The sequence below is a fragment of the Thunnus maccoyii genome, chromosome 13 (assembly GCF_910596095.1).
Source record: "Thunnus maccoyii chromosome 13, fThuMac1.1, whole genome shotgun sequence".
Classification (NCBI taxonomy): domain Eukaryota; kingdom Metazoa; phylum Chordata; class Actinopteri; order Scombriformes; family Scombridae; genus Thunnus; species Thunnus maccoyii.
Window position 1 is genome coordinate 1,876,199 of NC_056545.1, and position 12,753 is coordinate 1,888,951.

General features: G+C 38.2%; 1 protein-coding gene and 1 long non-coding RNA gene across 2 annotated transcripts; both read left to right on the forward strand.

Annotated features, from left to right (window-relative positions):
* The first annotated feature begins 2,297 nt into the window (after positions 1-2,297).
* LOC121910106 lies at positions 2,298-5,569 on the forward strand. The gene is made up of 3 exons (XR_006099589.1): positions 2,298-2,370; positions 4,534-4,842; positions 5,500-5,569. It is a non-coding gene; the product is annotated as an uncharacterized LOC121910106 (long non-coding RNA).
* A 427-nt stretch (positions 5,570-5,996) lies between these two features.
* LOC121910104 lies at positions 5,997-11,932 on the forward strand. The gene is made up of 7 exons (XM_042431135.1): positions 5,997-6,006; positions 6,546-6,611; positions 6,970-6,998; positions 7,366-7,386; positions 7,487-7,909; positions 8,695-8,925; positions 11,440-11,932. Exons 5-7 carry the CDS (start codon positions 7,652-7,654, stop codon positions 11,698-11,700), a joined length of 750 nt encoding a protein of 249 aa, XP_042287069.1. The 5' UTR covers positions 5,997-6,006; positions 6,546-6,611; positions 6,970-6,998; positions 7,366-7,386; positions 7,487-7,651; the 3' UTR covers positions 11,701-11,932.
* The last annotated feature ends 821 nt before the right edge of the window (positions 11,933-12,753 follow it).

Consider the following 12,753-nt stretch of genomic DNA (forward strand, 5'->3'; position numbering starts at 1 on the left):
TTGAAACCAACACCAACATCCCAACAATTAGGAAAGTCTCTAAAAACATAATATAAATACACTCAGAAACCTAATCATGTGTGGATTATAAACAAGCAGGTACTATACTTTGGAACAACATTCATACTTTAATTGAGTTTCCATTTTGTACAACTTTAAACTTTTACTTCACAACATCTTAATGAAAAAATGAAGTTTTTACTCCACTACATTTGTTTAACAGCTATAGCATTTTTTTCAGATTAAGATTTTGTGATAGATAGATAGCTAGATAGATGCCTCTAATTCTTTTATTTTGGATTTAAATGCGTTTAATGAGATTAGTTTGTTGAACTTAAGACCTGCAATGAATTCCATGCCGAGGGTTTTCACCAATTGTACAAAAACCATTGAGCCAGTTGTATTGTATTTAATTGGACCATGTACAGTATGAAACATAAATGTTGGCATTTGATGCACTGCACCAGATTTACTTTAAGCTAATTTTTATCTGCAGTCCCTTACAATTAAAACATATAGCAGCACAATAACAAACAGTACAAAGCAAAAAACACACAGAACACATTATACAAAATACAAAGCTGCACACAAAAGCACATCGCATACACCCACAATGTCAACTAGAAATTAATAATGTAAGCTTGTCAAATTTTTATAAAAGCAAGATTATTTGCGTTCATGAGAAGAGCATGAGATGAAATTTAGATTCAGTGGCTACAGAGCTGAGTGGTTTTTAGCAGATTTTTTAATTTGGTTTTGAACTCTTCATATAGGGCATTCCACTGAGTTGTGGCTTTCACAGAGAAAGCTGACTGTCCAAATGCAGTGCGACGAAATGGTACAATCTTGCATAGAGGATATTCTGGAGGATCTAATAGAACTTACTGAGCGAGTGAACACAAAGTCACATAGTGGAGGACAAACCATTTAAAATTGTATGAACTAGGCACAAATTTGAGAATAATCTAAAATACTTAAAGCTCAGTAAATTGTATTTCTCCAGTACCCTACAGTGATTGAAATGCATTGGCTTTTTGTCCAGAGTTTTTAGAGTTTTGTTTGTAAAAGGACTCAAGAGGTCTTATGGTTGTTTCTCCAGCCTGCCCCCAACATGTGATGCAATAAGACATATGAGAAAGAATCATAGCTGCATAAATATCTTGGCTGCATCCAAAGAGAGACAGTTTCTATTATGTCTAAAATTTGCTAAGTTGTACTTTATGGTTCTAACCGTTTTTTAAACATGTTTCTTAAAGTTCAAATTTAGATCCAGTGTCACACCAAGATATTTAAAATCAGTGACTATGTCAATTTTTTCACCTTTGATGAAAATATCAGCAATAGGAGGTTGTACCATAGCAGCTAACTCAGCTGTTTTTGCATGTGTGTACACAACGGTGTCATCTGCATACATTTATAGTTCTACATCGTGACACTGTTGAGGGAGATCAGGTCAGATCGGTGGTGAGGCCAGATGGAGACTGAGAGGCGCAGTTTTCAAGACCCAGGAGACTTTGAGAGATAGATTCAGAGGATCAGAGAGTATTATATCCCAATTAGATGGTCCAGGAAAGAAATATCCTCATAATCCTCATAAAATAAAGTTTGCAAATGCACAATACAAATACTTTGCTTTACTTCAGTATAAACGATTTATTAGTAAAAACAGATGACACTGACGTGAACCGACATGCTTCCATCTTGGATTTAGTGTGTAGAAGTGGGCTAGCCCTATTTATAAGATACAGCGGCTTAAATGTTAATGCATCAATGATTATGATAATCCTATAATATAAAATATATAATAACACTCTAAAAGGGGCCCTTCTGCATAACAAGTACTTTTAGTTTTTAAACTGTAAATACATGTTGTTGCTAACACTGCAGTATTTTGAGTGTGTCGCTACTTTTACTTAAATAAAAGATCTGAATACTTTTTCCATCTCTGACTGAGGCTGATCTGTTAACTCTTTAATCTGACAGCACAGAACAACAAACTGCAGTTATTATTGTGTTTGACATGAAAGTGAAAGTACCTGGTCGGTTCAGGTATGACTGGGCCAAACCATTGTTTACTGGAAAAGGGGAGCTGTGTGTTTGAAACTGTATATTATGAGGATTAACAGTCAAAATTAGAAAAGTAAAACATTGAGGGTGAAATATCTGTCTTTATATAAATATTTTAGCATTTAATGTAGATAAATAGGGTGGCAAGCAGGTTGTAAAACATTACTTAAGCTGGTATCTGCCACTCTACTGCGCAAAAACATTCAGATTCAGACTTCTTCCTGCCACAGAGAGCAACTCTAAGTGTTTACAGCCAATAGATCGGAGAAAAGAAGTTCAGCTGTGGTTGAAGAAAAGGACAAAGTGAGTATTAACATTTCAAACAACACATTATTTATTCTTTTTGAAAAATGAATCTACTGTTAGGTGAGATCTTTAATCACATTAATTACAAACAAACACTAAACTATCCAGGTTGGACCAAAGCCTGACAGATTAGCTTCATGTTCTGACTGTTTGTGTTCCTGTTTTAACACGACTGAAATGATTATAGCTGTGATCTGTTTTACTGGATTAATGTGTCCTGTACAGAAACTGAAAGGTAACCATGATTCATTGTTGTGTAGTGTTATCTGGAGAGGACTGTTTGTCCCACAGATGACTCAGCTGTGTGTTTATCATTATGTTGAGGACAAGCCCTGATCTAGAATATAGAGCTATCTAGAGATAGCGGTTGGTTAGTAAGTGTTTTTGAGACTTTGTTTTTGAGTTTGATTTGGATTTCAGCTGTTGTCAGGCTTTGTTGGAGCAATGCACTTGCTGGTTAAACACACAAGCTGTGCTGTAGTGTCAGCAGAACCGTCAGCCCTTATTATGTTAAGACTGAATAGTTTAAAGATCTGTGAGTCTACCTGTGCGAGTCCACTGAGCAAGGACACCGACAACTTATTCCTTTTCTACTATCAACTCATGTAGTCTGCCTCACTCACCATGTGCTACAAAGACATCCCTGTCATCCAAAGCTTTTGAAAAAAATGCATCTGTCATAGACAGTGCAACCCTGAGAACCTTTATTCACTCAGAAAAGCCTCCCCTACTCACTCCTCCTTCACTCTTGGCCTATGGAATTGCCAATCAGCTGTAAACAAAACACAATTTATCCAAGCACTTGCTACTCTGTCACACATTCAGGTAACAGCTCTGACTGAAACCTGGATCTGTCCAGAAAACACTACCACACAGGCTGCACTCTCTGTCGACTCCACTTTCCCACACACACCCCGTCCTGTTAGGCGTGGAGGCGGTACAGGGGACTTCATTTCTGAACACTGGAAATTCACTAAGCTTTTCACTAAGCAACAACTCCTCCTTTGAATACCACACAATCAGAGTTACTGCTCCGGTTAAGCTGTTTGCCCTCCAGGGTGTCAACTCTCAAACTAGACATGTTATTCTCAGTCTTTCCTTATGACGACACACCACTGATTGTCATGGGAGACATGAATATCCACACTGACAAAACTCAAGCAGCTGACTACCTGTCACTTCTGTCCTCATTTGACCTCAAACAGGTCTCCACCCCTCCCACGCACAAAGCAGGCAATACTCTTATCTGATTTCTACTCAGAACTGTCACCCCCCCCTACATCTGTCTGACCACCAGTGTTTCACCATCCTAGTTGACTCACAACTGTAATTTGAGGGTGTTTACACTGACTCACCTTTTCAATCTCATGTTTAAGTAGTCTGGTATTTAACTTTTTTGGCACTTCGGTCAATTTTATTAATCTTACTGAAAAGTTTATATTTTATTCTACTTTCATATTGTATGTTAATGTGTTGCAACCTTTTCTTTTCACTTTTATCTAGAGCTGCTTATTTATTATTTCAATTAAATAATAGGTAGTTAATGTATAAATGATGATTCCATCTCTGAAATCGATGAAACAATGCTACACATTCCCAGGAAGGACCTTATTTTGATGTTAAATGGTTCTACAGCTCTATCAGTGAACTGGGACTTTAATACGACTAAAATATCTACTTAATATTTCCACATTAAGATCAAATCACAACACAGAAAGTAAATGTTGAGATGTTTTGTGTTTCAGTGTTGTCTAGTGGAGGGCAGCATAGAGCTGCCAATACTAAACAAAATACTGTATACACATTAGTTTTCATGAGGGGAACTTTCCTGCAGCAGTTTGCAGAAAAGCAACATGGGACAACAATAATAATAATAACAATAATAATAATGATAACAACAACAATAATAATAATATTTATATAGCACTTTTCAAAAACAAGTTTGCAAAGTGCTTCACAGGCAAAAAACAGAAAATACGCAATACAATTACATATCAAATGGTTGTGATAAGGGATTTTTGACACTCCACAAGTCCTGAAAAACTTTACCTACATTATAACAATGTTTTGCAATGTTGCAATATGTATTTTTGGGTGGGGGGTTTTCATCAGCCCAGTCTGGTTTATTTTTCTCATTTTTCTCGTCTCTCTGTTTGTCAGAGATGTCAATAAATATTTCTGAGAGACAATGGAAAATGGCCTTGACCTCCATAGTGGAGGAGCTGGATGAGTCAGGATACAAGAAGATGTTGGGTTGTTGCTGTTTGGACAAAATCCCTAAAAGTGTAAAGACTGGCACATCCAAAGAGGAGATGCCTCAATTAATCATCCAGCACTTAGGAGTAGATGAGTCCATCTCTGCAATCAATGAAGCAATGGATCTGATACCAAGGAAGGACTCTGCAGTCCAGGACAAGCTGCGCCCCTTTGTGGACAAACTGAGGAACAAACGTGAAGAAGAGAACAGAAGTGAGTTCACACAGTTACTAGTTGTTTATATGAGGCCTCCGCAGACGCCTGCTATGAGCGTGCACAGAGGCTTTTATGGTCGGTGCATTGTCTGTGAAACAGGAGGCAGCAGCACAGACCAGGGTTTCTGCAGGTTCACCAAGTTATGTTTAAGACTTTAAGACCTTTTTAATATCACATAAAATGACATTTAATACCTGTATCACTATCAAACCATCTAAAGAAAGTATGGTGGAAAACCGCAAGACACAATATGACCTACAATTACTAATTATATCAAAATTCATATTTTTGATGAAAAATGTAATTTTTTAAGCAAAAATACCAAAAAAATGCTGTTTTCAGCTTCTCAAATGTGATGATTTAATGCTTTTCTCTGTCATACATGACAGTAAACTGAATATATTTGGGTTTTGGACAGTTCAGATATAACAAGACATCTGAAGACATCAAATTTGATCCTGGGAAATTGTAACAGTAATTTTTCACCATGTTCTGATGTTTTATAGACAAAAAGATTCAATATGCTTTAATCATTAGCTGCAGTCCTACATCAACAGCATATCTCTCTACAGACAAAAGGCGCCACTGGAATAGGCCTGGCCTGTACTCAAAAATGCTAAATGAGAGAATATGTTTGTTTGATTGGTCCAATAGAGTCCATGAAGGAAATGAAGGAGGAAACAACCAAAAACCAGAGGGTGACGATGACAACGTTGGCTGAAACCAAAGGTAGGCCCCTAGGTGTAAATGTTTCTGTGAACCTACGTGGAGAAGTTTGTTTTGGGTAAAATATCAGATGAGCTGACGTGTACATCTCCCGAATCTCATCAATTGTGTTTGCGGCCCTGCATGTCGATCAAGCTGATTGGTTGATTCAGTTCCTGTCAGTAGGCATATCCAAAAACAAACATGTTGCGTACAAGTATAAAAGAAACCAACACAGGAACGTCTCAGAGCGATCCCCGTACATGTTCACCTACATGCGGCCCAGAGAAACATCATTTCAACTCAATTTTTCAAGCAAGAAAACAGTTTCTGTTGATTTTGACATGAAGCTGACCAATCTGTGTGTTAAACTTATTAAAATGTCATTTTCAGGGAAGAAGAGGAAACATGACAGTGATTCAAAATCAGCGGACGAGGAGCGAGAGCGTAAATCTAGTAGGTTAACAACCAAACACAAACACACCAGACAACACAGATCAGCCTGAGTCTGCTGCTGCTGGTGACCTCAACACAAACTGTTAAACTGCAGCTGTTTGACACTTTTGGCCTGCATTATATTACGGCCCTGCATCACATGATGATGATTGTAGCGTCCATCCTGTCATCATGTGTTGCCATGGTTTTAATTGTGTCTTGACAGATCATTAACAGCAGCAGACCCACCAAAAGTAGATGAATACATTATCTGGAACTCCAAAAGTTCAGTAGGTCACAGAAAATAGAGAAACAGCACAATAAATTTAGATACATTACAAATAAATATGAGAGGAAAAACAAGACAGAAAAGTACCCTTTAAGTACCCTTTTCAGTCAAACTGGTCAATGACAGAAAACCAGTAGGGACAATAAGGCCCATATTATTAACAACATGAATTTATTGACATTTATATCACATTTTTGTCAGTACTTCCCAGCTGTTGATGTGGATCTGTGCAAGTTAAGGGTGTGTTTAACTTTTCAAATTTCATTTTCAGGGTTTAAGAGGAACAATCTTGTGAGCTATTCAGATTCTTCTGATGAGGAGCAAAAGGTTGCAGCTGGTGGGTTAACACACACACAACATAACAGATAAATAGTGATGAAGAGTTTTACAATATATCAGTCAAAAGCTGTACATTAGAATAAAATGACATCTTTGGCAAAATTACCATAATGACCCAAATGCAAACTCATACTCAACATCTTTCAAATGTATTGTCACATTTAAATGAAATACAGTAAACAAATGGGGATAAACAGACAGAATGATGTCATATAGTTTGTCATATAAAGTCTGCTGGTTAATGAAATGAGACCAAAACAAACAAGAGCTCTGCTGCACAGAGGAAGGCATCAGTGTCAAACTGACTGACTGTGGGGTTACCCTAACCCTGACCCTGTTTGTTTCTTCTTTTAAAGATCGATTGAAGAGCAGCCAACCTGACAAGGTAAGAGATGAAATTAAGGTTAATGATGAATACTACATATTGCATACAGTCTCACATGCTGGAATTATTTTATATATATTTATGTTGATGTCCTTGTTGTAAATGTAGTAAACTAGTGAGTTATGCTCACAGCAAGAGTATCGCTGAGTTTCTAGGCTGTGTTCAGACAGAAAGCAGCCCTAAGTGTCAAAATGCAGCCCCTTCATTCATTTCAATGAGATCAGTCCGTTGTCATAGATGGGTTGCTAACACAGAGGGCTCCGGCAAAAAAATGTTGCCAATTTTTGTCAGTGTTGCATCAAAGCCTTTTTTCATATTGATTTGTGTTTCGCCACAATACTGACGTAAGCATATGTTTATTTTCTAGGAGAGAAAGATTCCAACATGGGTGAGTGCATTTGTTTGAGACTTTGTACTGATTTATTCAGACATTCATCTTTGCATTTATGTTGTCTGAGGGAGATTTCTTTGTCTCCTTTTGTGTCCAGAGAAAAACCATCAAAGATGTACTGACCAGCGGTGACCTGAGTAACAAAGTCATAACTGGGAAGGTTGTACAGAAATCTGCTCTGCGCACATATGAAACCCAACAGGAGGAGAAAAAGTTTTTCTTTTATCTGGGAGTCAGTGATGAGACATCCTGCATTAAAGTGATGGTGTACAGAAAAGATCGCCATCAAGATATCCAGGAGGGGAGCTGCTACTCGTTCAGAAATGTAATCATGGAAGAGGATCTCATGAAAGTTACCAAACGGAGCAAAGTGGCAGAGACAGGTCCCATTGACATCCCTGAGGAGCTGGAGATGGAAGCTGGGATGCTCATTTATCACCAGAAGCCAGTTTGCAGCATAGCAAAGGCCAAAGAGTATGCTGACAAGACAGCAGTGAGTGTTGAAGGAACTGTAACAGAGGTGAGTTTCCATAAGACATCCAGCAATACTAATGGTGAAAAGTTCCAAGAGTTGGCCTATCTGCCAGTGGGACAACAGTGGAATACTGTTGTCATGTGGCACACAGCAGGGACATACCATAATCAGCAGTAAAGAATCACCATAAGCTGAGAAAATTTACCTGAATGGGGAGTGATAATCTGTTTATGAATCTCACACAGTATTGATATAATAATCAGTGGCATATGTCGGTAAGAATCGGTATATGCTAGTGAGAAGTGGTTTATGACAGTGGAACATGCACGTCATATACCAACATACCGTTCATCTCCACCATTCTGGTTTGTAGCACTTAAACTTAGTGCCACAAGCCAGAATGGCTGCCTTCAGCTGCCCTCACCCTCATGAACAAACTAAATCCTGTCTTGTTTCCTTTTTGCATCCTGTTTACCTCCAAGCGCTTACTCTCAATATGTGCTGCAAGACACATCAGCACTTGGATATGTGTCCAGAAATATCTCTCATCAGTTTTTCAGGTTTAGTATTCTTAACTGAGCTAGCATTTTGGTAGCAAAGGCAACCCACTGACCTCTGACAACATAAATATAATCAGTTCTACAGGAAGTAGAGGTGGAATCACACCTCAGATTATGTTACATAGAATGTGAAAATCATCCAATACATGACAGCTGATCTACACATTAGACTGACAAACCCAGTGTAACTTAAGATTGCACAATCTTTTGTCGAATTTGTTGAAAGTAAAGGAACTCCAATTGAATTGTTTCCATTGTTGTTTTTTTCAGATTGGTCATGTTGAACCCATCAAAGTGAAGAACCAACGGAGGAAGAAAGACAAGCAGGAATTCCAACTTAATGATGGCAAAGATTCCATCAGGATCACCTTGTGGGGCAAAGACACTGCACAACTCAGAGGAACATCAGATGGAGACTTTGTCAGAGTGACCAACGTGAAGACCAATCACTACTATAAAACCGTCTCGCTGAACTCAACCGATTTCACCAGAATTTTCAAGGTAGCTGCTGCCAACATGCTGCACACTGTTCTACTGATGTCAGTTTGGGATATTTTAGTTTTTCTCTCAAAACACAAAAGAGTTGTTTGTTGGTTGAATGAGGAGCTTCTTGATATCATAATCAGTGACAAAACATCGCTGGTAGTCTTTGATAGAACTCTGTTTACATGTAAGTGATCTACCAGAAACACGTTGTAGAGCAGGTTTGTGTACAATACAGTTAGATACTGTATGTATATGGTGGAACTATTTAATCAGTTTTTAACCAGCTGTTACAGCACTTACAGTCCGTGTGGTGTGAAAACTCATGTTTAACTCTCAACATTAAACAAACTGTCGCTTTTTTTCCCTGTCAGAACTTAGTATGCTAAATTCAAAAGTAAAATATCAAAAGAGTTGTTAAAGAGTTGTTTGTTGTTCAGTTTGTTGGTTGAATGAGGAGCTTCTGGATGTCATAATCAGTGACAAAAGATCACTAGTAGTCTTTGATAGAACTCTGTTTACATGTAAGTGATCTACCCATAGACTGTATAAAAATATGGACGTAGTTACCGTGACGTCAGCCGTTGGTTTCTGAAGAGCGGTTTTGAAGCTCAAAGTGAGCCGCTCCGGCCGTCGCCATCTTGGCAGTATGTGACGCTATGTAACTCCCAGCCAATCAAAAATGAGTAAAGAGGCGGGCTGAATGGCCGAAACAAGCCACCTAGCGGCTGGCGGACCTGTCACTCAAAGCAGCCATGTCCTTCATTATGCATAACTTTACTGTTTAATAAAATTTAAACGGGTGAGTTATAAAAAAATTCACCCCCCGTACAGTTGTCATGAAAGACGAAATTAGCTACAGAGACCAAAACCGTTGTTTGTACCAGGCTGTAAACATGTTTATTTCTGCTGTAAAGTTGGACATTTTAACATGGGGGTCTATGGGGATTGACTCGCTTTTGGAGCCTCAAGTGGCCGTTCAAGGCACTGCAGTTTTTGGCACTTCCACATTGGCTTCGTTTTACAGCCCCGGAGGTTGCTGCTTGGATCTACCAGAAACATGTTGTAGAGCAGGTTTGTGTACAATATAGTTATATACTGTATGTATACGGTGGAGCTATTTAATCAGTTTTTAACCAGCTGTTGCAGCACTTACAGTCCGTGTGGTTTGAAAACTCATGTTTAACTCTCAACATTAAACAAACTGTTGCTTTTTTTCCTTGTCAGAACATAATACGCTAAATTCAGAAGTAAAATATCTCGACCCTCGGTTAGAGTTCCACCTAAAATTTGAGAAACATAAATTGTTGAGCAAGTTTGCAAAAGCAAACTTAAAGTTGTAATCATTTCAATAAATTTGCTAATATTAAACTCATCTATAAATGCCAAAGTGCTTTACTCTCAGGTTTTCTGGATCAATGACCATGCCAGTGGTAGGCAAACAGCGGCCCGTGGGCCAAATCTGGCCCTCCAGCAAACATTTTGAGCCGTCTTATGAAAGCTGAAGTTTTTACTTTCATAATTTACATCAAAACTTTTACTCTACTGGAGATGACAAAACAAACTAAAGGTTTGTGTGCAACCCAATGAATATAACCTGAATATACAGCTAATATCGCCCCCACACCAGGAGAGACATTAAAACCATGATGTTTGAACAGTGCATGGTGAGGAAATTAAGTCTAATAAACTGACCAGAAATGACATTTTAATGTGTGAATTCTTTATTCCTTCAGCCTATTGAACCAGAACAGATGTTCTTCACAAACACAAATAGATGGCGATCTAATAGAAATGGTGTGTTGATGCCATTTCCTTCTAACTATAAAACTTTTAATCCACCATAAATTAATCAGTCTGCTGTAGTCATGAGTGATCTGGGTTGAGTTTTATGGTCATTTTATTGCATCAATCTTTGTGTTTGGTCATTTTTTGTATGTATTTTCTTGTTTGGTTCTGTGTTTTGTGAGTTGTGTGTAATTGAAGGTAGGGCTGGGCAATATGGATAAAATCTAATATCACAATATTTTTTGACAAAATACCTCAATATTGCGACAATATTGTAGGGATGACTGTTGGTGCTTTCACAAAATATTTACACAATGAGATTTTTTATAAATAATCATCAGTAATGTGGATATAATGACTAGGTGGGTAAAGGCAAATAATAAAACAGCTGGAACAGTCTGGTCAGTTCACTTTACTGTAATGCATCCATTAAAACCACGAAAATACAACACTTATGCCGTATCACGATATTACGATATCTAAAATCTAAGACAATATCTTAACTTATATCACAATATTGATATAATATTGATGTGTTGCCCAGCCCTAATTGAAAAGCCCTTCTAGGGACGGGTGGTACAAACTATCTTAGGCTATAAATGCTGTGGTTTGTGCTATTAGTATGCTGTAAGAAATTAAACTTGATGCCCTCCTCCCTGCTTAGCTGTAAACTACTGAGTGATTCTCAGTGTATTTCTCAACATGTCCTGACTCTTGACTGTAAATGTTTATCTGTGTTTGCAGATTCAAAGTGCGCCCATCCAGAATGTGACAATTGAGATTATAGGAATCATAAAAGCCAATATGATGGAGACTCAACTGGAAGCAAGCTTCAACGACCAGGTGGAAACGCTTGTTGTGTCTTCTAAACATCTGGCAAAGGCGTTTGGTGTCAGACTGGACGGTGATTTTAAAAATAGGCTAATTGAAAAAAACTCTCTCTATGCAAAAGTAGAAATACAAGGAAGTACAATCATAAGAATCACTGCAGCTGAAGAGATGTGAAGTAAGGAAAAGGTCATCTAAATACCTTCACATTAAGCTGGTTTAAGTCCTATTTATCAGACCGATTTCAGTTTGTACATGTTAATGATGAATCCTCCGTGAAGGCAAAAGTTAGACACAGAGTTCCACAAGGTTTAAGTACTTGGACCAAATCTATTTACCTTGTATATGCTTCCTTTAGGTAATATTATTAGGAAACACTCCATAAATTTTCATTGTTATGCAGATGATACCCAATTATATTTATCAATGAAGCCTAATGAAACCAATCAGTTACACAAACTCCAAGCATGCCTTAAGGACATAAAGACCTGGATGACCTGCAATTTTCTACTACTAACCTCAGATAAAACTGAAGTTATTGTGTTTGGCCCTAAACACCTTAGAAACACATTATCTAATGATATAGCTATTCTGGATGGCATTACCCTGGCCTCCCTCTTTCTTTCTCTCTCTCAACCCAACTGGTCAAAGCAGATGACCGCCCACCTAGAGCCGGGTTCTGCTTGAAGTTTCTTCCCATTAAAGGGGAGTTTTTCCTTACCGCTGTCGCCAAGTGCTGCTCATGGGGGAATTGTTGGGTCTCTGTAAATTAAAGAGTATGGTCTTGACCTGCTCTATGTGAAAAGTGCCCTGAGATGACTTTTGTTGTGATAAAACTTGATAAAAATTGATAACTGATTGATTGACATAAATTCCTTGCATTGTAATTGTTTGACTTTTATACATGTTTTTTTTTAATGTATTGTTGGGCCTCAAACCATGAGGTCACACAGAGAAGGCCTACATGTGACCTGTGAGGCCTGACCACGAGTTGCTTTTTCCTGTGTTTCCTCCGAGACAAAGGAATAACACCAAAATGCTGCATACAGACAATGGGAGTCCATTGCAAACTCCATTTCCAAAGATGCTTTGCGATTTTCACACCTCAGCAGGGAACAGTCAACATACAGTCTCATTGGCAGAGACGCTCCTGCACAGCGGAGCGTCCTGATGACGCAGCCATGACATCACCACCCCTTTAAAAACTGAACGTGCCCTGAAGCACATGCC